The 25,381-nt window shown below is 55.5% G+C and overlaps 1 protein-coding gene across 1 annotated transcript in view; it reads right to left on the bottom strand.

Moving 5' to 3' along the window:
• PODXL (podocalyxin like) overlaps positions 1-22,528 on the bottom strand; it is a 50,437-nt gene extending 27,909 nt beyond the window's left edge. The window contains exon 1 of the mRNA XM_019804467.2: positions 22,209-22,528. Coding sequence (XP_019660026.1) covers positions 22,209-22,278 — 70 coding nt within the window. The 5' untranslated portion in view covers positions 22,279-22,528. The remainder of the gene's footprint in view (positions 1-22,208) is intronic.
• Positions 22,529-25,381: the final 2,853 nt, after the last annotated feature.

Genomic DNA, 25,381 nt, shown 5'->3' on the forward strand with positions numbered 1-25,381 from the left:
GGCTGATTGAAGGGAAGTGCGCTTGTGTGTAGATAATATCAAACATTAGGTAGGTAAAGGAGCAGAGAAATCACTGGAGGGGGCTGGAATAGTAAAGCAAGTTTTGTTATTCTTTTCGAAGGTAGGAAAGGCTGAGAATGCTGTTTGGTTCCCTCTGTAACGTCTCTTGGAACCTGAAGATACAGAAGAGGATACAGGTGTGTGAATCGTCATTCTCCACCACCCCCCGCCCCGTGGAGGACCTGACCTTCATCAGACGGGCAGACACTTTCCGCCTTTGAAACGGGAAGAGGATGGGTACAGGCGTTAAGTACATTTGTCATTTTGGTAGCAGGAAGATTCAGTGTTCTCCATCAAGCCGTGCTGTTATAGATGAAATCATGTGCAAGGGAAAAGTAGGAAATGCTCATTTTGAAAGGGGGAAAGTGAGCCTGCTAGAAAATGGTTCTTGAACTTATCAGAATCACCTGGAGTGCTTGTTAAAACCCCAAGTGCAGACCCCAGAGCCAGGGTTTTTGATTCAGCAGGTCTAGGACAGAGCAAGAGAATTTACATGTCTAGGGGAGCCTGGGTCGGTCTGGGATAGAGCCCCATGTCGGGCTCCCTGCTCAGGGGGGGACTCTGCTTCTCCCTCTGCTCCTCCCCCACCTCCAGCTCGTGCTGTGCTGTCTCTCTCTCTCAAATAAATGAATAAAATCTTTAAAAAAAGAAGAATTTGCATGTCTAGCCAGTTCCCAGATGATTCTGCTGCTGCTGGTCAGAGGACTGCATTTGGGAACCACGGTACTAAAGAAGGAAAGGATGAATGCCAGATAGTATTTGGTGCCAAACGGAGGCCTGGAATCACGAATTGAAAATTAATCCAATCAGCCGGCATGTGGTTTTACCCCAGCAGTGTCCTGCTTGGGCGTGCACATGGAAAAAGTGGAGGCAGAGTTCATGTGGGAATGGGGTTTGCTAGGTGAGTACGCCCGCGGGACAGGGTGCAAGGGACTTGGTATTTGGGAGGTCGGGGTTACTGTGGTGGAGAGTGAGTACTGGAGGGATAAGGACAGATGGGGGCCGACAGGCCACGAGGAAAGGATGGGTCACTAGACCGGCTGGATTAGGTTCAAGCATTAGGTCCGGGTGTCCTTGAACAAAGGATTTGGAAGGTAGAGAAACAGTGATCAAAGAATGCAATGCTTAGATTTCAGAGGTGGTGCAGTTTGGGGCGGTGGTCACGTTCAGGGTGTGAAACAGGTGACCAAATGAAGTAAAGATGGGAAAAGGTATCTCATTGTTTATACAACTGGGTACTGAGGTCACCCAGAATTGAGAAGGAGAGGAAGGAGTGAAAGTCCGCAGTGGGGGGTGGGGGAGCTTTCAAAGAGGTCAGAGGTAACAGCAACCAGGAGAGACCGTGAATCCGGTCCTGAAAGACCCGAACGGGTGCTGGGGGATGCACCAGCAAGGCGCCATTCCTTTGCACGCCTGTCAGCAGAGGGGCAGTGGGAGGAGAAGCTTGGCCTGTCTTCTCCCCTGGGGAGAGGAGAACACTGCTCTCAGCCTTTGGCGAGGGCCTGCTTCCTCCCATTCCTGGCTACTGACAGACCTGGGGTGACTGGCGGCTATTAATAGCGGGAAAGGAAACTGGAAAGAATGCCCCAGGAAGAGGGCGTGTGGAGGGAGGGCAGGAAGGCAGTGAGCTGGGAGGGACGGCCAGGCCTGGACACCAGTGTCCACCCCTCCTTCCTTTGTTACCCCCAGCTCATCACCCCCAACTACACTTATCTCCAGGGAAATAACACCGAAAAAGCTGGGGGATGGGGGTGGGGATAAAATGGCAGAAACCAGGTGGGATCAGCTGGGGTCTTCCCGGATTGGTGTGATAAAGGAAAGCACACAGACTGGGAATCCAGAGATCTGAGCTTTCTGGTGCTGGCTCTGCCTCTGATCTCCCAAGGCCTCGGCCCCCCCAGAAGCACATGCGCTAAAAGGACGAGATTTCTAAGGTAGAAGCACTTTCCGAGGCATGACATAGGTAAGCCTGCTTTTGCTGTGACGACAGCCCTTTCGGAGGCCTTGCTCTGGGCGTCCCTTTCCAAGAACAGACTGACCTCAAAACTCACTTTCCAGTTTGTGCCACTTGTTTCCTGACCCTCTCCCCTCCCAGGAGCCTGATGCTACCCCACGTGCAGCCTGGTTGAAGTCTGAGCCCCTCCTGGCCTGCTAGAGCCCACCTCTCTCAGACCCAAATCCTGCAGCCCATGTGGGATTGGTCCGCTAACTGCCAGGCTCCTGGGTGGTAGCTGCGAATTACAGCCATGTGGGCCAAATGGGGAGCTTTGGGAGGATGCAGGCCCCAAACTCAGATGCCCTGTCTCTGCCCCACATTCACTCCCTTGCTCTCCTTGGTGTCCCATGTTATGTCCCCTCCTCTGTGCTTCCGTGTACCCCTCATTCCATGCAGGTCTTCACAAGTCCCCTTCCTCAGCCTTGTCTGGTCATCCTTCCCTGCCACCTCCCTGCCTGCTACTTAGCTCGGCACTCACTGACTTTCCCCAAGAGGTCCTTCTGGATTCTGCCCTCTGCCCCAACGTGGGTCCTATCGTTGGATGCTGTTTGCTCTGATGTTCTGCTCATCTGTCCTATACCCATCCCTTATAAATGCTTGTCCCTGTGGGTTTAAGAAAGCCGGTCCCGACACCACCCCCTCCACCTGAAGGTCCCAAACAAGAGTTGGTGAGGGTGGGGAAGGTGTGGAAGCCTGACCTGTGTGAAGAGCATCAGCAAGGGGCTTGTGGGCGGAGGACAGCAGCTGGGGAAGGTCAGAGCTCTGAGCTGGGAGCCCGGGGAGGGGAAGAGGGAGGCTGACTCCTCTCGCCCGGTACCAACCAGCTTCAGCCTTCTCCCCAGGTCTGCACTGGGCACTAGGGAAGCCCAGACCCTCTCTGTGCCTTGGATCCTGTGTTAGTTTCCTCTGGCTGCCATAGCAAATCCCCACAAATTGGGTGGCTTAAAACAAGTGAAATGTATTCTTTCACAGTTCTAGAGGCCAAGGTATGGCAGGCCTGCCCTCCCTCTGGAGGCTCCAAGGGAGACCCTTCCCTGCCTCTTGAGCCTCTAGGGCCGATCTCTGCCTCCTGGTCACACTCCTGTCGCCTCTCCTCTGTGTCTCTTACAAGGAAAACTGCCATTGGATTTAGGGCCCACCAGGTCATCTCACCTCGAGATCCTAAGCTTAATTACAGCTGCAGAGACCCTTTGTCCAAATAAGGTGATAATCACAGGTTTGAGGATCCTAAGTGTCTTTTTTTTTTTTTTTTCTTTGCAGGGGTTGGAGGGGTGGGAGCAGGTAGGATGGTATTTTTTGGCCTGCCACAGGTCCCCATCTGAAAAACCGGGATAGTGACCTCTGTGGCTGTTCTCTATACCCCTCCAAACAGCCTGCTGCTTGGGCTGAGGGCCCCCAAAATGCATCTGGTCAGCTTCCCTGGCATAAGGGGTGCTATGGCCTGACTGGCTGTTTCCCCCAACCAAAGTCATCGGTTGAAGCCCTACCTCCCAATGGGATGGTATTGGGAGGCCTCTGGGAGGCAATTAGGGTTAGATGAGGTCATGAGGGTGGGAAGAGTGTCCTTGCGAGAGGAAGACCAGAGCTTCGCCTCTCTTTGCCATGGAAGGACATAAAAGGTGGCCATCTAGAAGCCAGGAAAAGGGCCCTTACCACAACCCAGCCCTGCTGCCACCCTGATCTTGGACTTCCCAGCCTCCAGAACTGAGAGGAATAAATGTCTGTTGCTGAGGCCTCCTGAGCTCACTTGTAGCAGCCCACACTAAGACAAGGGGCTGGGGGTGGAAGTTAGTAATGAGACTAGAAATGGCAGGAAGGGCTGCTCCAACTGTCTAGGGAAGGGCAGGGTCCCGGCTGCCCTCACCAGCTCACTGTGGCTGAGTGGTCAGGCAGACGTGCGGCCATAGGTCCTGGTCCACCCTCCCTGCCCCTCCCCCAGGGTCCCCATGGTTCTGTCGGCCCCACTATGAGCCTGTCTTCTTGGTGCCTCTAGACAACAGGACAGTACCCCAAAGGGTTATCAGGCCTGGCTCCTCGGCACTGGCTCTCCCAGAGGGGCCCAGGGCTGCCCCCTCAGGGGAGATAATTCCGGGCATTCTTCAAATCTAGAATTGTTCTGCCCTTATCAGCTTGTTTCAGCTGGGCTGCCCGACACTCGCTCTCAGGGTGGGGCCCTGTCTGGCTGTTTCCCTGGGCAGGAGAGGGCTGCCACTGTCCAGCGTGGGTGTCTCTCCGCAATGGAGAAAGGCAGGCTTCACTTGGGTATACTCCTCCCTGCAGGGGAAGGCACCACGGCCAGAGGACTTCATCCCACCTCTTCTTCCCCAAGCTAGCAGTTCTCCCTTCTTTCCCGTCCCCTACACCAGGAGTGCGGTCCAGAGCTCGAAGGTATCCAGCTCCTGCCTACACACAGCCCGGCTCAGTCCCACTGTGACCCCTCTCCCTTCCCCCCCACGAAAACAGTACAGGGTGCTTGAGAGCACGCACTTAGGAGCCCGACCACCTGGATCCAAGCCCCCGTTTCCCCCACACACTGGTTGTGCACCAGGCAAGTGTCTAACTCTGCTGCTCGGTTTTTCCATCTGTCCAAAGTGAAGAAGAGCATAATAATAGTAACTAAATCCCTTTAAGTACTTAGAGCAGCGAGCGCACATAGAAAGTGCCCTTTAGCAAGGGAGCCTGGAGTCATGCCCGTGCCACAACTCCCTGTTACAGAGCCACGCTGTTACCCTCTGGGGGTGCTCACCCCTCTAAGGCCTCGACACAGGGGAGGGTGGACACAAGGCGTCCTCAGACCCACCGGGTCTCTTCCTAGGCTTCCCAGTGCTGCCTGCGCCCTTAGGTGACAGCATCAGGGTGGCCTGGACAAGAGGAAAGGGTACCTGGAATCTTCCTGCGGAAGGAAGAAGAGCCTGAGGCCTGGAAGGGGCCCAGCTCTGGGAGGTGTTTCCTCACCTCCTCAGACAAGCACGGGGGAGAGTGCGAGCAGGGGCGAGGGAGGAAGGGGCTTTTCTGCTGGCAGCCTCCAGTTCTGCTCTGACAGCAACCCCAGACAGACAGACAGGGAAAGGCCAGGCAGCCTAAGACTCCCTTTGGGCCAGCTGGGCTCTGGCACCAGTGGGCAGGGGACCAGCGGGGAGATGCAGGGTGTGCCCATCTCTCCCAGGCCTGGGTCTCCTCCTCAGTGAACCAAAGCTACATCCCTTCTGCCTCCTTCCCCATCCCGCCCTGAGGGGTGTGGGCACAGATGGAAAGAGTCTGGTGGGGGGTCTGCCCCTGGAAGAAGGGGGGAACTCATGCATTAAAATGTACTGGCCACCCACTGTGGGCCGGGGCCTTTTATGCGGCATCGACACCTAATGCTGAAAAACTCCAGCGGTTTCTGTGAATAAACCGAGGTGAGAAGAGGTAACCTGTTCGACGCCACAGAAAGTAAGGGGTCGGGGGGCTTGGTGCACAGTCAGACCGAGGACCAGCTTTCCTTCCAGGGCCCGCTGTGGCACCAAGGAAGACCAGGGGCCACACTTAAATCTCTTGGGCCTCGCTCTCCGCTTGCAGAGTAATGACACTGTGACACAGTAATGTGTAACGGGTTATTAGCAGGCTTTCTCTCCACAGCTACTCAAGCTCACTGTGGCCGGAAAGGCAAGCACGGGCTGCCTGTGAGCACACGGGTGTGGCTGTGTCCCAGGACAACTGCAGTCACACACACCGGCGCTGAGCTGCACTTTGCGGACCCCTGACATACGGGAGCCTCCTGGGTCTGACGTTGGGCGCCGAGGATTTTTTCCAGCTGTGGACACAAGGCTGTGATTTCCCGAAAGAAGCCGATAAGAGCCACTTGTACCAGCCGACTATTAGAACCCAAACCACATGATGGCAGGCTGGCAAAAAGCATTTGCAACTCATGCTACCAAGAGAAACCCCTAAATTGCTGCCTACTCAAAAAACAAAAGAGAGGGGCGCCTGGGTGGCACAGCGGTTAAGCATCTGCCTTCGGCTCAGGGCGTGATCCCGGCGTTGTGGGATCGAGCCCCACATCAGGCTCCTCCGCTATGAGCCTGCTTCTTCCTCTCCCACTCCCCCTGCTTGTGTTTCCCTCTCTCGCTGGCTGTATCTCTGTCGAATGAATAAATAGGATCTTTAAAAAAAAAAAAAAAAAAAAACAAAAGAGAAAGAATAAATGAAAAAGATCTAAGAGCAAGCCCTGCCCTGGCAGGGTTCCCTCGCACCCGGAGCCCGCACAGCACCCACCCCCAGCAGGTGCTTGCTGTGTTCCTGGCCACCTAGCGCTGGGCTCCCTCTGAGCCCCACAGGAATGGCCAGGGCAGAAGGCAGCCAGCAGACACACAGGTCAGGGCACCTAACTTGGTTCCCTTCCTCTTCTCCTCGGGGCTGGCTGCTCCTGGTCCGCAGAGCCTCTCTCCCTGGGCCGCCCCCCTGCACTGTCTGGGGCCTGGGGTTTGGGCTGCTGAGTTGGGTCAGGAGCCCCTCAGAGAACAGCTCCTCCTCCTTTATCTTAACAGTGTTTCAGTGAAGAATTATATACATTCAGAGAACTGCACACATCACAGGTGTTGATGGAGCACCCCCTCCCTGGCCCCAGATCGCAGAACGGGATGCCCAATCCTGGAAGCCGGCTTGTTCCCTTCCAGCCACTGTCCATCCCCAAGGGTAAGCCCTCTTCTGACTTAAATATCATGGACCAGTTTTGTGTCACTATCAATGGACGTCTGCGTCCGGCTTCTTGCCCTGGGCAATTTATTTGCACGATTCCTCCTTCTCGTGGCCTGCAGCCGTGGACTGCTCCGGCGCGGGGACATCCCACGATGTACTCACCCACTCCACTGCTGGTGGGCATTAGGGTGGCTCACAGCACAGGGCCGCTTGGCACGAGCTCGCTGCAGTTCATGCCTTCGGCAACATCTGTCTGCACTCAAGCAGCAGCGTGCGGAGATGGGGCCACGTGGACAGGGCTGTTGCCGCAAGTCCCACCATGTGTGGGGAAGGAGAGGCACCAGCAGGGCTGGCCCCGTGCCCCGGGTCCTGAGCCTCCCCATCCCATGCCCACATGCCCCGCCCAGACGGACTCTCCGGCCCTCCCCGTGTGGGCCACTCCACTCAGCTTGGGCATCCCAGTCTCACGCCCGCGCTGGCTAGCCATCACTCCTATCTGGCTTTCAGGGGCTCTAGGGCAGTTCTGCTCTCTCCTTCCCTAGAAGACCGGCCTCAGGAGGCCTTAGTCTGCATACGATTCACAGAGGGGTGGCTCCAATGACCTCGGCAGTCTCTCCTAATGACGGCACACCCGCACCCCACCCTCATCAGAAGCTCTCCAAGTGGGGGTCAGAAGGTGGAACCCCACCCCCACCCTGCACAGGCCCCCACCCCCACCCTGCACAGGACCGAGATCCTCAGCAGGAAGCTTCTAAATACATTCTTTGGATTACTCATTATTCTAATTCTGTGGCTGAAGGCAGAGAGGTAAGAGGAGAGCCTGGAATTCAGTCAACTGTGCCACCAGAGACTGCAGCCCTGCCTCTGCCCAAGGCCCAGCTGCCCCCGCCTGGTTCCTCTCCCTGCCCACACAGAGGTCCCAGTCCTGGGCCTGCAGCTGGCCTCTGAGCCACCTGCCGTGGCTGTTCCTCATGAGAGGAGCACGCACATGCTGACCCCTGTGGGTCTGGGGCAGGTGTTTCACGCTTCATGTGCGGGCAGCCAGCCAGGCCAGGAGAGGGGATGGGGCTCTTCCTGAACAGGAAAGACAGTCTAACCTCCTTAAAACAATACCCTTCCCAGGGCCTCCTAATCCCTTCAGCCGCTGCAGACCATGTGAATCCCGATCTGTGTGACCAGGCAGCGTGCCCGGGAGCTGCTAGCCAAGTGCGAGCGGGCAGGGCTGATGCCCAGCCGGTGGAGCTCACCCCGCCCGCCAGTGCCAGGAAGGGCTCCCGTGCAAAGGTCAGGATGACAGGACAGCACCCTGGGGACGAGACAGAGTGCCCTTTGGCCTGTCTTTCATGGGACCCCATGTGCGATGTACATGAAACCCCACAACAGGAAGAGTGAGCTCTGCTATGAGACCCAGATACTGTGTTGAGTCTGAGGCCTCTGGGGCCTTGGTCTCCTTGTCACTCCAGGGAGAGAGAAGTAGTTATCTTGGAACAAAATGAACACTTAAAAAAATGTGTAAGCTTTGGGGGGAAATGTCGAAATACTCCAAGTCTGCAGAGGGGCAGGTCTGGTGGGATGGGAAGCCAGGCTGGCAACCTTGCTGACACCCTACTGTGCGCTGGAGAGGCCAGGAAAGCAGGGCAGAGTGCTGTGGGGCCCGCTGGGCTTCGTCAGGCCTGAGACCATGGGGCACAAGTATGGGCTTCCTCTCTCCTTACACAGTGGCATTTTCTGCAAACCCACCCATCAGAACCCGCTTATCACATCACTCGCGCTTTTATCTAGCACTTACGGAGGCCTTATCGTACAGGCCAGACACTGAACTGAGAGCTTTCTGAGTGATCCCGCTGGTGTCTCCCACACCCTCTGGGGCAGCCCCATCATCATGCTCCATGCAGAGCAGGTGGGACGGGCTGGGGGGGCGCGGACAGGAGCAGAATCAGTCAGGGCTCCCATGACAACGAACTACTGCACAGGGCTCACACGCACCCGCACAACTTTGCAACTGACCCCATCGCTTCCCCCGGGACACCTACTGTTCTCTAAACCCGGGGCACACACAGGCTTCCCGCCAAAGCACGCACACACTTGGCATCCAGCTCTTCCCTTAGTGGTCAGTTCGAAAACAACCTTGGTAAATATTTTTCCGAGGGAGCGCATTGTCATTCCCACGCCACCTTCCCTGTCCCGAAGCCGTGAAAATAACCAGATGTGTACGGTTTTCTCCACTGCCCTTGGAGACCTCCGCCAGGGACCAGTAGCGCTCTGGGCTGAAAACAAACAAGGGCCAGAAGCCAGAGGGAAGTCCCGCATAGAAGGTGGGACAGTTGCCTCTGGGAGCGGAATGAGAAAGTTCTGTGCTACGAGGCTTGTGAATTTCCCTGGGAATGACCGGTTTCTGCCTGCTGGAAGCTGAAGGTTAAGGCAGCAAGCAGAGCCTTTCAAATTTCCAAACTTTTTTTTTTTCTGCCCTGGAGAGAATTCTCCCCTTCCAGGAATAACACCTGCATCCTTCTCGCTGCAGAATAATCCACGTTAGTACATGTTCCCCATACTAAATGCGTGTGTGCTGGCGCCGGGGGAGCTAAGCCAAGGTTCAGTAAGCTGGCTCCCTATTGGAAACCCCACGTACTCTGCAAAGCAAGTTGAAAATAAAGCCAAAACTCCATCACCCAAGACTCACTGCGTGGCCCTAAGAAGTAGGGAAGAAGCATGATGACTCCCCTGTCAAGCACAAAATCTAGACTTCTTTGGTGTTTAAGGACAGAGAAGGTCTGCTTGCCTGTGGAAAGTAGGGGGTCTGGTGGGGGTACTGCTTAAAAAGAAACAAACAAACCACATAAATGAATATAGCTAAACAATTGAGGGCTAGCTCTCTTGCCCCCCCCCAAGGCCTGCAGTGGGGGGAAAGTTAAAAGCCACGTTCCTTTTAAACAAAGCCAAGTTGTCCCCCTGTGTTTGAGATGTTAGAGCTAGTCAAGGAAGCTTGGTTTCCTATGGGCTCCGCCTAGGGAAGTGAATCAAGAATCCCAAGCCAGGCTGGTTGGAGCCAGGTGTCCAAACAGCTGCAAATTCATCCCTAAAAAGTAGTCGAAGAGGCTTAATGACATCAGAGGGAGAACAGAAGGTGGGGGTGCGCAAACACACACACACACACACACAGAGGAATTTCAGGGCTCTTCTGTTCGGAAGAAACTTCCAGAAAAATGGCATGTTTCCCTCTGAAGCTTTTTGAGGTCACGAAAGGGGATCAGGGTTTGTTTAGGTCACACAGGATTGATACCAAAGTCAGACCTGGGGCTTCAAAAGGGGTGGAAGCAGGGGAGGCAGCACCTCCTATCCCATGGCCTCACGCGCTCCCATGCCCCCTTTCTTTCTCCCCTCTATTGTGTTACCAGTCGGGCTACCATGCAAGGTGGGTACAGATGGCAAGGCCAAGTTTGTCTGGCCACTCCTGGGCCCAGAGCACTAAGGCGTACCTAAAATGGAAGGGGCTGGGGCGCCTGGGTGGCTCGGTCAGTTAAGCATCCAACTCTTGATTTCGGCTCAGGGTCGTGAGATCGAGCCCTGCTTCGGGCTCTGTGCTGGGCGTGGAGCCTGCTTAAGATTCTCTCTCTCCCTCTCTCTCTGCCCCTCTGCCTCCTCCACTCTCTCACTCCGTGCCTCAAAAGAGTAAATAAATAAATAAAAATAACAACAACAAACCAAAGAGGCTAGTTGGAACCTCAAGACTCCCAGATTTACCTCAACACTGGGTAATTTACCACCGTCCTCTCACCTCAAATGTCCCACCTGGAAAGTGGGTGCAGTCCTCTGGAGTGTGGCCTAACGCAAGGCCCCAGGACTTCGGAGACACTGGCCCCAGAGACTGTTGCTTTCTCATCTTCCCTGACAGCCTGGTCTTCGCTTTTGCAGTGACGATAACATGCTGAACATGCTGCCGGGCAAGGAGCTGATGTGCACCCCGCAGTTGGGGAAGCAGCCGGGGAAGCAGGGGCCCGAGAGGCAGTGAGCTGCTGAGCAGTGGGGGCCACCATGTGGCTGCGTCCACAGCCCTCCATGGCTGGCGGCTGAGCACATCCCCTGCTCTCGAAGCCATGCGGACCTCACTGTCCTCCACACCCCTGACTCATGACATCAGAACTGAGGGACCGAGACATCACTTTATCCCACCCCAGCGAGGGAGAAAGAGGCAGACTTCTGGGCACGGGTCCCACCTTCTTCGGTTTCTAGAAGGTTGTGGTCCAGCTCCTAAAACAGGCTCTGTATCTGGCGGGGCACATATGCTCCTGGTTCCAGCCCCTGCTTCCCCTCCTGCCCCTGGATAAGGACGGAGACAGCTGAGATGAAGAGGAAGGAGGGCCTAGGCCAGCAAGACCCTGACAGCTCCCCCACTGCCGGGACGCCATGAACCTGTGCACACACCCTTGCTCACCCACCTCCAGCCATCCCCAGGGAGCTCCCCGCAGCTCTCCCTCCTCCGGCCCTCCTGAATACATCCACACGCTTGCACCCAGTGCTATTTTCCCAGTTCTGGGACCAAAATCATCAGGCAAGTCAGGCCTTTCAGATCACTGGGAAATACTAAACAGGAGGGTCCTCAAGACCTCCTGGGCCAGCCCCTCATCCACAGATGAGAACACTGAGGCCCACAAGGACTCCGGCCCCAGGTGGATGGAGCCCCTTCCTCTTGCAAACCCGTTTTCTTATTTTGCCTGCTCTTTATTCAGCACCCACCACACAGGACCCTCCTGGTACGTGCGCCACGCCTGCCGTCAGCCCCACACACAGATGCACACGTAAGTGCTTATGCACACCAGGGCCTCACAGGAGGTCCCAAGGGCCGCCGGAGCTGGTGTGCTGACGTGACTGCCCCAGAGTACCCAGGCAACTCAGAGATGTGATAGTGTGTGGTCAGGACCAGACTTCCAGATTCTCCCCGGGGCCTGGGAGTAAAGCCACAGTGTTTTTCCAGCCAAGTGCAACCTCCCCGGGGATGCCGTGGGGAGACTGAGAGCCAGTGGACAGGCTCCCACCCTGCCTCTCCCCGGGAGCCAGCTGTCGACGCCACGAGCTCTCTAGTGCCTCGGCCCCCTGTGGGCGCTGAGCAACGGGAGCCAGGAGAACCTCGGGGTGAGAAGCAGCTCTGTGTGGGGACCCCTCCTTCCTGGCCGGGAGAAGGCGTGTGCTGGGGACTGCGCTGACCGCACAGGGCTGCTGCGTGCAAGCGCAGGCTGCTCAGCAGCGCCCCCTAGGGCTGGGGTGCGGGGCTACATCCGCCTGAGCAAGGGGACCCGGTGCTCCCCGCCCCGCCCCTGCGGGGATGCCCTCTGTGACCGTTGGAGAGCACGGGCAAGCTTGTGACTCCACCAAACAAGAGGCACCCCCTTTCCACCCTTCGGCTTCCTGACGCCCAGAAGAACGACAGCCTGAAGGTGGATGAGATCTGCGTGTAACCAGGGCTGAGGGCAAAGCCCCAAGCACCACCATCTCACGTGAGCTGAGGGAACATCCTCTGGGGCCCCCTTCTCCAAGCCCCCGGGGGTGGGGGGCGGGCAGGATGACAACCTCAGACTGAATTTACAACAGAAGTCGCAATGCTGTCAGGAACAGGGACTCAGAGCAGCAGGGGCAGGACGGAGCACCACAGGGAAAGAGCCGCCAGAATCACCCGGCAAGCCACGTGTGCCCCCATCGGAGTGGAAAGATCAAATGCCAAAACCACGCACACCCACCGGTTGCTTAATAATGCCTTCACCCTCCGTCTGAGAAGCAACAGCGTTGTTAAGTACCCACGCGGGGCCGCGGGCCTGGAGAGAAACCTGTCCCTACAGACTGGCACAGGTGGCCTTTCTGTTGGCCACAAGCTTCCGTGTGGCTTCCTGCAGATCCCCGCAGGAAGGAGGGCGCTGTAAGGCCACATTTCCACTTCAGGGAGCTCCTGCGCCCGGTCCTGCGTGCCTGGTGCAGCTCCTTATGCAGGACTGGGGGCTTCCAGCACAGAGTCCCACACCCCTGGGTACCTCTCTGTCCTGGACAAACCGGGACAGGTGGTCCCTCTACTTTTACATCTGTATTTCCCACCAGATGTTCATGGAGGAGAAAAAGTAAAGTTTCCATGATTCGACTGCGTTTGGGGAATGCTGAGGTAAGCAAAAGCAGTAAGGGGCCTTTAAGATCTGGAAGCACTTAAGATCATAATAGGTACTGACTTTCCAAGAAGTGAGGGAAGAGCAGGCAGCCTTTTCCAAACTTTTTGGATCACGCTTCTGTTTTATTCATGAAAAACTTCCTATTCATTATCAAACATTTACTTAGAGCGTACCTGTTAATACCTTAAGGACTACTGGTGTTCTCTTCAGGCACAGTTTGAAACACACCTCATTTTAACGAGTTATAAAAGTAAAAAAAACAAAGGCGCCTGAGGGGCTCAGTCAGTTAAGTGTCCAACTCTTGATCTCAGCTCAGGTCTTGATCTCAAGGTCATGACTTCAAGCCCTGTGTTGGGCTCCAACGTGGAGCCCTCCCCACCCTCCAAAAAAAAGGTAAAAAAACAATCGGGGCGCCTGGGTGGCACAGCGGTTGGGCGTCTGCCTTCGGCTCAGGGCGTGATCCCGGTGTTATGGGATCGAGCCCCCACATCAGGCTCTTCTGCTATGAGCCTGCTTCTTCCTCTCCCATTCCCCCTGCTCGTGTTCCCTCTCTCGCTGGCTCTCTATCTCTGTCGAATAGATAAATAAAATCTTTAAAAAAAAAAAAAAAAAAGGTAAAAAAACAAAACCAAACAAAAAAAAATAGGGTGCTAGCCCTGATTTACCATATGGGTAAACTGAGGCAATGCCCCCCCCAGGGGGATGATTGTGCAGAAAGCCAAATGCAGCTCTGCGAGTGGTTCCTATCTTCTTCCCACTTCTCGTCTTTGGGAGGAGATACTCGGTTCCCTGGTTTATACTTGCTGCTGGCTTGCAACCTCCCGAAGAAGGGAAAGTGTAGAGATGCCCTCATGCTTTGTTGCCTGGCTTGGATGGTGCCACCGTGAGTCTGGCCCTGGAGTCTGGTAGGTCTGGAGTAGGAGGAAGGAAGCTACTTACAGGGTGATACTCAGATCTGTGGCCTGCGCGGCGGCAGAGGAGCCGGAGCGGCCGGAGGAGTACTGACCTCAGCAGAAAAAGAGTGGTAGGATGTGACACTCCACCTTCACAGTGTGACGGGCAGGACCCGGGGGCTGGCAGCATCAGGGTCTCGGTGGCTTCAGAAAAGCCTTGCCTTGCAGCCTCGAGGGAAGGGCCGTGCGTCTGAGACGTGGAGAGAAGGCACCTGGTGGGAGCCAGGAGTGCGTGTGGCGGGTGGTGCCGGCCACCGCAGCCCCTCTTAGCTGAGCCCACTCTCCTCTGTGAGCGTGGTCTACAACACGCTCACCCTGAGCAACCCGGCCGTGGGCCAGTGAATAAACGGGCAAAGGTTTGGCCCGGATGCTCCAGCTGGGGAGGGGGTGGCGGCTGGCTCCCTTTCATCAGCCTCACACGGGGCGAGAGCTAAAGACAATAAAAGAAAAGAAAACCGAAAGGTCCTGATGCTTCCTCTGTGTCCGGCACACCGATGCGATTGTCTTTACCCCTCACTCGTGGAGGAAGGCATTAAACCTAGTTTACAGCTAGGGAAACAGAGGCCTGGGAATGAGTGTGAAACCACAAGGCTGGCGAGGCCCGAAGCTCAGACTAAAATCCAGGCTTCTAACTTCAAAGCCTGGGGCCTTCTGCCAAGGATTTCAGTTTTTCTTCTCTTTGACAGCAGAATTTTTCTCAAAGGAATTCTGCGGAGACCTACCATTCAGAACAGATAAAAGCAGAGCTGCCCGAAGTGGGGGGGAATGAAGAGTCCCCCCTAAATTGACCTCCTCTTAGATTTCCCCTCTCGGGGTACCCCAACCTCTCGGTGGCCCCCCAAGGCAGCACCACAGAGGACCTCCCCAGGGTTTGAAAGTCACTGGCCTCCAGCTGCGGCTCTCATGAGATTCCGTGGACCAAACTCTTAAGATGGTGCCTCCCTCCACCCTGTACTTGCCCCCGCTGAGCTAGAAAGGGGAGGATCCAGTGTAGAAATAAATACTCCTTTCCAATTCCAAGGACATTGAGGGGAAGCAGGTCCCCCAGGGCCAACCCCGGAGGAGGCCCGGCTCATGGGTGGTCCCCAGGGCACCTCGGCTCACGGGTGCAACTCCAGGCTCAGGGGCCTGAGTGGGAGGTGGCCAGGTTTCCTTGTGCGTGACAGGGAACTCTTCCATCAGCAGAGCAAAAGGCTGGAGCCACCGCAAACAAGGGATAAGCTGAAACTGGCTTAGCCAAAGGGGGGCACAGCCATAGGCCATGAAGGACAAGTGCTTGTGTTCCCCTTGTGCAGAAGCAGTTGATCTGATTGGCAAGATGAGGACTGGGCGCAGCTGCAGAGAAATCCCCGGTTTGCTGGGACTGAGTCTATGGTAGTATTTGCCAGTGACCTACTCCAACATCCATTCTTTGTGACTTTTTTTTTTTAAGATTTTATTTATTTATTAGAAAGAGAGAGAAAACGAGCAGGGGAGAGGAGGAGCGGCAGGGAGGAGGAAAAAGGGGAAGGAGAGGAAGAAGCAGACTCCATGCTGAGCATGGAGCCCCATGTGGGGCTCGATCCCGCGACCCCGAGAGATCATGACCCGAGCCGAAACCAGGAGTTGGACGCCCAACCCACTGAGCTGCCAGATGCCCCCCATGACTTCTCCATAACTGAACCACTGATTTTGGGCTAGCCATATGGGTGTCTGAAATAAAAATTACTCTTCCCAGAGGGAAGTATGCTTCCCTGCTTCCCTTGCAGCTAGGTGTGGCCACAGGACCAAGTTCTGTTCAACAAATGTCACTGGAAGTGAGGTGGGTGGTTTCTGGCAGGTACCCTCAAAAGAGGAGCCACAGCCCTCTTGTTCTTTCTCCTGACAGCTGAAGCCCCAGTAGCCATCTTGGACCATGAGGCATCATGCTCAAGATGGCAGACGCACAGTACCAGCCCTCTGACTGTCATGTGAGAGAGAACACTTCTGTCTTGGTCAGTCCACTATTTTGTAATGGCTAAGAGCAGCCAAATCAAGTTCTAACCACCAGCAGCCCTAACCTTCAACGGACGGTCCTCTGGGTAGGGGAGGCCCAGAAGCCACCATCCCATGGCACTCCTGCCTCCAGGAGTCCTGCTCCCCTTCATGCCCGGGGATCCATCCCTCCTGGGCCCAGGGCCAGCCCTGCCAGCCACCTACCTCTCTTCTTCTGGACGTGGACAGAACGGAACTGGCATGTAAGACTCTGGGTTCTAAACCAGCCCCACCATTGACTCATTCGTTCATTCATTCATTCGTTCCTTCATTTCTTCCTTCATTCATTCATTCAGCAGTTACAAAGTATCTACTATATCCTAGGTCCTGTTCCAGGTGTTGCAGCAATGGCACTGGACAGAGGACCTCACCCTCATGGAACTTGTCTACTCAGGGGAGAGACACACGAAGAAAGAAATGAGTACATACCGGGGGATGAGTGCTTTGGGGAAAATATGCAGAATAAGGCAGTGAGGGTGTGTTATACGAGGCAGCCCAGATGCCCTCTCTGAGATGGTGGCCTTCCAGCAAACAGGGAACAGAAACGAGGGAGTGAGGCATGGGGGTATTTGGGAGAAAAGCTAGTTGTGTCACCTACTACGAGTGTTTGGTGCTGTGCCTCAGTTTCCCCTCTCTGGAATGGTCTGTGAGATAAAAGCTATCCCAAGACAACCTCGTGCTATCTTGGCTGGAGACTATGGTTCAGCGAGCATGTTCAAAGCAAGTTAGTATGGGAATCAGCCTGGATGGGGACCAAGGGGCCCCATGGAAAGAGCTCTGTGAATTTCAGGTACGTAAGGGGCCGAGGTGTCCAAAGTGCCCTCCTCACCAGGCCTAGCTTCCCCACTGTCCTTTCTATGCTGAAAGGTACAGGTGAGATGGTTGTGGGCTCCTGGTCAGCCCATGTGTCTCTGAGGGCCTGGCTCTGGGAGGGCCCCCAGCATCCCAACCTGGGGCTGCCTGGCAAGCCTCAGTCAGCCATTCCTCAAAATTCTCTTCCCCCTGGGCCGAGGCACACAGCCTTCCGGCCACGACAATTGGCGGACAGGGTGCCACCCAGTGCCCTGGCCATAGGGAAGTTTGAGGTGGCTGACCCGAGGGGGATAAGGCTACAAAGGAAGAGAGGGTGGTGGTGGTTTGTCAGGGAAAGGGGTGGGGACAGAGGGAGGATGGGTGGCCAGGAGGCTGAGCAAAGCTGGGGGTCTGCGCTGGCCATCACTAGAGTGGTACAGGGTGGGACCACAGCCCAGGGCCAGTACAAGGGCTTGGGGCGGGGGGCATGGGGATGGGCCGAATGTGTGCACCAGGCATCCAACAAGCATTGCTACCAACCGTGTGTTCCAGATTCTGGCTGGAGGCTGTAGTCACGGCTGGGGCTCCCAGGCAATGGGAGATAGACAAGTATAGAGTAACCAGCATGGTAGCCAGCACTGGGACATGGTAGGGACAGCCTTTGGAGAGCCTCACTCCGAGAGATAAAGTAGCTCCAAGCCTCAACTTACCCTGAAGATGGAGGGATGGGGAGAGTCTGGGCACAGTATAGCATTGTCACCATCATGAAACCCTTTCTTAAAAGGGTCTTAATGAATTTCCCCAGTGCCCAGGAGAGAATTAGCACAGAAAGGCGCCGTCTAGTTCTACGGCCGCAGACCCACGCACACACATGTCCTGGGGCGCCGTCACTGGGAGTCACTAGGACTTGGGCAAGCAACCCCACTCCCCGGTCTGCATTCTCTCATCTGCAAAATGAGTGGGTGTAAAAGAGTTTCAGGAGGCTTCCCAGCTCTAGAAGTCTGTGTTCTATGACCTTCTGGGTTATTTAGAAGCAGTGTGGAAATCACCCTTGGCCAACTGATTTCTATTCTGAACAGTCTACTTGAAGGGGTCTAACGGTAAATACTACTGCAAATAGGAACAGCATTTGTATCCTCTGTGGAGATTCTCTCGAAGGCTTTCCGCAAGGGAATACCTACCGTCATGAGGCTTGTGTGGCCCAGAGTCACAACCTCCTTGATCTTCTAACATCCCCATGACAAGGAGAGACCCTGAGCAACTTCACCTGTGTTCCTGGGAATGGGACCGGACAGGAAACACCGCCAACTGAGCTCCCAGCCCTGCGTCATACCCTCAGGCGCAAATGGGAAGCAAGCCCAGAGCTGAGGATAGAGCTCCCTGGCCTCTAGGTGTGGGGAAGTTTCCAGGCGGGCTGGGGCTGGGGCTCATGCTGGGGCTGATGGGCAGGGGATGGGCAGAAGAGGGCCATCCTCTGTCTCCAATATGCAGCTTCCATTCAGCAAGCTTGCAGAGGGCTCCTGGGGCCTCTACACGGATGATGTGAAGAAGCAAGCTCTTATGAGGAGAGAACCACCTAAATCCCGACCCCCTTCCCAAGAAGTGCAGTAAGCTGTCCAGAGGGTTCCTCCCACTTTCCTGGGGAGTGGAGGGCCTTGAGCTAAGTGCCGAGCTGTTGTCACAACAGCCACTGGTCTGGTCTGGGATCCCAAGCCCGAAACCAGGGCCTAGGCTGATTCCCCTCAGGTGAATAGTGCAGATAAAATGTCCAGCCACTGCTCAGTGTCCATTGCTGCAAGGGGCCCTGGAGGTAGAGACAGCTGCCGCCCCTGCCCTGGAGGGACTCCCAGCCAGAAGAGACACCCAAACGTAATCTGCTTCTATCTAGAAACCAGAGAAGGCTTCTCAGCAGAGATGATACCTGAGCACAGACAGGACTAAATCTCTAATCTTCCCTGCAGAGGGATTCCAACCAGGTGGGGGGGGGGGCTTCCTCTCTCAGCTTCCAGAGGGCAGAGGTCTCAAACCCCACCCAGCAGGAGCCCCTCCTTTCCCTTCAAACACGGATGCCTCAGGAAAAGGTAGGTGTGGTGCCTCTGTCCCCACGCCTGTGCCCTAGTGGCTGCCGGAGGACACCCCTTCCAACAAGTGCCAAGCCCCCCTCTTCTGCCCCTCCTTGGGGGTCCACACCCCAAAGTTCTGGCTGAGATGCCACCTGGGAGCTCTGTGACCCCTACCCCTCCTCTTCTCCCAGCAGCTAAGACCACTCTGCCCCTAAACCCTCACAGCTTGCTCACTCTTGCCTCAGAGCCATGCCCAAGCAGCACCATGCTAGGAATAGCCACCATCCCCTGACCTCATCCCATGGAACTTTCTCTCCAGGCTCTGAAAGCTCACCTCCTCCCCAAGCCTTCCCACAGCTCAATCCATCTCAAGAACCCGCAACATGACCCCCAGCCTGTGTCTCCCCTCCACCCTGCAATTCATTCAGCCCCAGGCAGCCTATGAAATGGTCTCACCACCCCACACTTACCCTTTTATAAGCTTTATTTATTTGTTTTTATTTATTTATTTATTTACTTGAGAGAGAGAGAGAGCGAGAGCACACAGGAGGGAGGGTCAGAGGGACAGGGAGAATCCCAAGCACCGTCCCCACGGAGCACAGAGCCAAACACGGGGCTTGATCCCACGACCCCGAGATCATGATCTGAGCCCAAACCAAGAGCTGGATGCTCAACCGACTGAGCCGCCCAGGTGCCCCACACTGACCCTTTTTATCTTAAAATCCCTGTAAAAACCCCCACCTCCTTCAGGCAGCTTTGCCTAGTTCACCACTACCCACATCTCACCACTTCTTTTGCACAAGCCTCCTTCACCCCCACCCTGTGGCTCAAAAGCTTCAGCCTTCGCTACTACGTATCAACTGCTACCCACAACCACCAGCAGCCCTGCTGCTCCGCCGCCTTAGCCCCAGCAAGTTCTCAGTACACATGCTTTATTCATCGTCACAGCGAGGACTGGCGGGGCTCTGACCGTGAGTCCGGCGCACTGTCGCGCTCATTCCCTACGTTCTCCCACAGCTCAGAGCAACCTCCGACGAAGCTTTGTCATTATTTTATGGACGAAGAAACCCAGGCTCAAGAGGTTCGCTATTTTGTCTACAGTCTCGCGGGTGTGTCTGGCCCTAGGTCTGAGTGCTTTCCACCACACCGAGCCACCTTTCCCTTCCTGGGATTCACCCACGGAATGCCTTGATCGGCCCGATAGTCCAAGTCAGCCCATCCTTCCAGCAGCTCACAGGGCAGAAAACCCCAGACATGTTACATAACGAGAAACTAGAGGTGCTCTCTTCTCTTTTATTCTTACAGATAAGGAAACTGAGCTCACAGGTACAATTGGCCACATGGTTCAACCAAACGAATATCAAACCAAAAGTACTGAAAAGAGGTCTGTCTAATGGACGGTCGGGCCCCTGGGTTTAAGGCTGCTCGTGCTTTAGGCTGATCCGCCTATATTAAAAGGTAAGCTCCGTAGGAGACCTGGGTGGGGTACTTCCTTTGTTAAGGAGACTCCACTATAACCCCTTATTGTTTAGAATTGAATCACAGGATTCCACCAGTTTGGGGGGATTACACCATCCTTACTGACCCCTATAGAAAGGTCTTAAATCAGCTCAGCCACTGAATATCACGCCTGCACCCCTCCAGCCTTTTCTGCCTCAAGGTATACAAATAATAATAATAATAATGAGACTCCCTTGTGCTTTAACCTTTATCCCCTTATTATATATCACAACAGCATTTTAGGGATTGGGCACTAGGGGCTTGCAAAGGCCAAGAGACTTGCTGGTGGGGATGGAAATGCGGTGCTGGTCATTGTTGTTTACTTATTTCCCATGTCTCAAGCTCCTTCCACATGCCATGCCCCGTGCTAGGCTTGAGGAGGGCTTCCTGGAAGTGGCGTGGTTTCTGGGCAATGCCCAGATGCTAGGGAAGGCAGTCCCAGCCTTGAAGACGGCAGTGAGTTGGGCTTGGAGCTTTTCCCATGGGTGGCTCCGGAGTACCTCTTAGTGCAGAACAGCCCCTGGCCTCTCCTCAAAGCTCAGTCTCTTTAGGCTCTGGCACATGGGCAGCTAGTCTCCTAGCTTTCCTGGGGAACTAGCCTATCATTCCCAACACAGCCCACCTCCCTTCTGGGTGGTGCTAAGAGGCCCTCTCCAAAAAGGTGCATGTCAAGGCCCACGCTGAAGTCTGGCTGCTCTGAGAGCAGGGTTAGACTCCAGCATCTTCTCAGTCCTGCAGGTTGTGCAAATGCGAGGTGACTGTCATCCTCAGAGCCATTCAGACCAGTCTTCACACCATAACATACCCTCTGGGACCACACACCTTTGCCCAGTGAAAGTGCCCTTTCTTTTTAGGCTGAGCTGCTGGAGTGTCAGGGCCTCCCACGGTGGGATGCTCACACCTGCTTGCCCCCGGAGAACCAGCCCCTTCCCACCAAAGGTTCCATGCGGTGCAGAGAAGAGGCTGTGCAGCCATTTTATCCTACCCTGCCCCTAAGAGTTCAGCCCCAGATGCCAGGGCCTGCCACCAGCAGGGTCCCTTCCCTCTCTGAGCTGTCACCAAAGTCCTCCTGGCCCCAGGGTAGGAGCACCACCTCCACTCTTTCTCCTTGCAGACATGTGCTCAGGTGGGCCACAAAGAAATGCATCTCTTTCCCGGGGCTGACCTGCTGTTCTTAAGGTCTTGGGACACCTGCTTGGCTGCGTTTGTGGTCACCCCTTTGTCCCCCTAAAAGGGTAACATTTCACCTTCAGAGAAAATATGGGGGTTGTTTCCAAGGCGCAACCAAGCTTGTTTCATGAGACAAGTTCCAGTTTATACAAGAGGCGCTGGGTCTCACCTTCCAGGCCATGTGCGAAAAGGGAACTGTTTCTTTGGTAGCATGGGAGACAGGTTTCCAACACAGCCAGGTGACTCGGAGACTGCGGAAGGTCCACTTACTACCCTTTTACCTGCCCCAGCACAGGCTCAGGTGAGCCGAACCGCACACACTGCTTGGAAAAACCTCTCTGCAAATGTGGAGCACATCGCCCGCGTGAGCCGTAACCAGAGGCTTGTCACCTGCTTCAGGGACTTCCTCGGAGCTTCCAGCCTGCGGTGCTGCTGGAATCAACGACTACGTAGTACCGATGCTCATTCCCTCCGACACCAAGAAAAAGAGTGACCAGACTTGGGGGGTCCCGGAAAAGCGTGGAGCCTCGCGGTGCCCCAGCTCCCCGCTCGCTTTGGCCGCAAACCCATTCATGGCCGGCGCGCCACTGTTTGCCCCACCACAATCAACCTCCCGCTCCATCGGCATGGAGACCGGGGACAACTCGCGCGCGGGCCCGGCACCTGCAGTGTTCTCTGGTTTGGAAACGGAGCGTACGGTTCAAGGTCAGGGCTCCGCGTGTGGCCCCAACCGGAGGCGCGCGCAGGAGCTGCTCGGGGTCCCGCCACGAGGTGCGGCCCGGCCGGGGGCGCACCGGCACGGTGGGGTCGCAGCGGAGCCCGGGCCACCACTCACCTCCATCGGAGAGCGACCTCGGCGGCAGCAGCAGCAGCAGCAGCGCGGAGAGCGCCAGCGCGGAGCGCATCGTGTCCTGGCCTCGGGCCTGGAGCAGGTGGCTGCGGGTCCGAGCGTCTGAACGGCGAGAGCGTGGGCGCCGCTCAGGGAGGCCTGGCTGTGGCTCCGGCGGCCGGGCGGTGACCCGGGGTTCCCGAGTCGCGCTCCGGCGGCCCTTCCTCGCGGCCGCTGCGGCAGAGCTGGGCTGAGGCGCGGCGCCAGTCGGCGGAGGAGCGGCGGGTGGCTGCGGCGCGGGCGGTGTCTGCGCGGCTGGGCCCAGCCCGGGCCCCCGCCCCCTCCTCCTCCCCCAGGAGCGCGCGGGAGGCTGTTGAGGGGCCGGGCGGGGCGGGGCGGGCACTGGGCCGGGAACAATGAGCAGAGGAGGAAACTCCGCCCTGGAGCGCAGCGGGCGGGGGAACGCGGGCTGGCCGCGGGATCCGGGCGAGCAGCCCCCGGGCGGGCGGGGTGGTGAGTGTGTGTGTGTGCGCGCGGGGCGGCCGGGGGGCTCCCGACGCCGGACCGCTCCCCGGCCCGCTGGTGAGCCCGCCCCAGCGCACAGGTGTCGCCCGCAGTGCTTCGGTAGGGATCCGGAGGCACCCCCGACCCCGCCAGGGCCCTCGCACGCCCAAATCCGGAGCAAGGCGACCCCCAGCCTTCTGTGTTCGCTAAGGATCTTTCGAGGCCTCCGGGCTGCGGCGCGTTGTGCTGCAACTCCAGAGAAGCACGTCCCCCGACTGCCAGGTGCAACTCACCTGCCGGCGGGCCAGCCTTCCGCACCCCTTGCGAGCAGGTCTGCGCTGCAGAGTGTGCGCTGGGCAGTCTGGACTAATTCGTTGCTTCATCTTTCCAAGCCTAGGTTCCTCACCTGTGAAATGCAGGTGATGGTTTAAAAAAAGAATAGGACTTTTTGAGGGAAGAATACGTGCCCGTCTGTGTTCTCAGGGCTTTACCGATATTATTTCATTTACTCTTCACAACAGCTCTATTTTTAGCCTCATTTTGCAGACAGGGAATTGAGTCAAAAAGAGGTTAAGAAATTCGCTCAAGACCCAGGAACTGGTAAGTGGCATACCTGTCTCCGAGAGTAGTTTGGAGAAATAGTTTGCACCCAGTGCCTGGCAAATACTAATTGCTCAACAAGTGTCAGCTACTATCCTTATTCTTGCTGTATAAAGAACAATAAAGATTTAGGGCTCTGGGGGCAAACCCGTTTGGGTTCCAAATTCGTTTGTGCCCACCTAAGTAGTAGCTAAGACTCTGGCAAGTTACTCTCGGTACCTCAGTTTTTCGCATCTGTAATATAAGGACCACATCACCGATCTCAGGGGCTTGCTATGAGATTTAACTAAAACAGTACGCGACGAGCACTTAACCCAGGACCAGAACACAGGATGAAGCGGCTGGCACTTGATGTGACAGTGAGAGAAATCTGCCTACTTAGGATGGGGGTGGGAGTTGAATTCCACAAACCGAGTTAACCCCGTGAAAGAACAAAGAAGAATCCCCTTTTTTGTTGTTGTTTTATGTTGTTTTGTTTTTGCAAAAGCTGTCGGTGGGGATGTGGGGAGGAAAACGAAGTTCCCGGAGCCCCTGCAGAGGAGACGCAGCGGCGGCGCCTGGGCGGGGGGAAGTGGGGTGAAGCTGCTCTAGAAGGGGAGGGGTGATTCACCCTAGAGGCTGGGGGTGCGGGGGAGGGGAGGAGCAGCATGCATCTGGCTCACGAGACTCCTGGGGTGATAATCTGGAGTGTCTTTCAGATGCGTCGGGGAGAGAAGGACGGTGCCTGGGACCTAGCCCGGTTATAGGGACCTTGGACTCCTTGAGCCCCTCATGTCGGCTGCACGCAGGCGCTGTCCGATTGGCTCAACGTCTCTGGAGCAGCGAAGGAAGCTCTGGAGCCCTGGCTGGGGTTCCTGCCGGAACTGGGCTCAACCTTGGGAACGGCTGACCACGCTGTTTTCATCGGGAAGTTTCTGCAGGATCGTTCTGACCCTGTTTTCCATGCCGCATATGGGAAAGACAGAGGGTGTTCCCTGTAAATACCGTGGGATGTGTGTGACTATCATTGATGTATTTTAGTACTGTTCCCCTAATATCCATGTCAACAAAAGCTTGTTTCTCTGTCTGAAACCAAGCAGTACAGTGTAAAAACTGGGAATTAAAAACTTTGCATTATATGCTCTCTGATTTAAACAGTGCTTTGCACTCTGATGAATCAATTTCTCTGGAAACCTGGAAAGGAACATGTTAGTTTTGTAAAGGGAGAATGTATATTTCAAAACTTGGGGCGTTTTAAATTCCCAGGATTTGGGATCAGTCCAATTACCAGATCATGCAAAATTTAAAATTAGAGCAGACATCCGGGTTTAGGAAACAGGACCTGTTCTTTATAACTGAACACTTAGCAAAATAAGAATGCTCTGGACCCTCCCAAGTATCCAACATCCTGCCCCCCCCACACACACACATGCACAATGGGACTTTCAGGAATAAGCCCCAAAGCTGGCTGGGCTTATGGGGGTCACCTATGGTCAGTGAGCAGATCTGTCCCCAGGTAACTGGCCTGTGTCCTTGGTCCTATTTAGCGCTTGTTCCCACTAGCAAGCTCACTGGCCCAGATCACCTGAGCTTAGAGTGGAAACTCAAAGCACTTTATAAATGCTATTCCACAATCCTCCTGGGATTTATTACACGTTGGTTATATTATGCGTGAGTTAGCTCCCCTAGAAGATTTTAAACTTCTTAATGCGGGGTCTTTCTTATTCAACTGACACTTTTTTCAGACCACCCAGAACAGCCTAGCACATCGCAGATATAGATCCAGATATAGATAGAGATATTGAATGCAAACATGAATGCCACCTGGGAGATATTACACAGGGGCCTATGGCACAAAGTTTAAAATGCTTTTTCCCATAGTTCCTGTTAAAGTCAGGGGGCATGATTATGGGCTCCACCTGCAATTCAGTGATGTTGTTGACCACATTCTTAAGTGCAGGTTTGGTAAAGCCCTCCTTGTCCTCATATGAAATAACTTTAATCCCCAGTCACAGCATCTCAGTTGAGGGATGGGACGGAACCTCAGCCACCACACCCCCAGTAAGAGACAAATGCATACATTTACCATCCTGAGG

Source organism: Ailuropoda melanoleuca, chromosome 1, assembly GCF_002007445.2.
Source record: "Ailuropoda melanoleuca isolate Jingjing chromosome 1, ASM200744v2, whole genome shotgun sequence".
NCBI classification, from domain to species: Eukaryota; Metazoa; Chordata; class Mammalia; order Carnivora; family Ursidae; genus Ailuropoda; species Ailuropoda melanoleuca.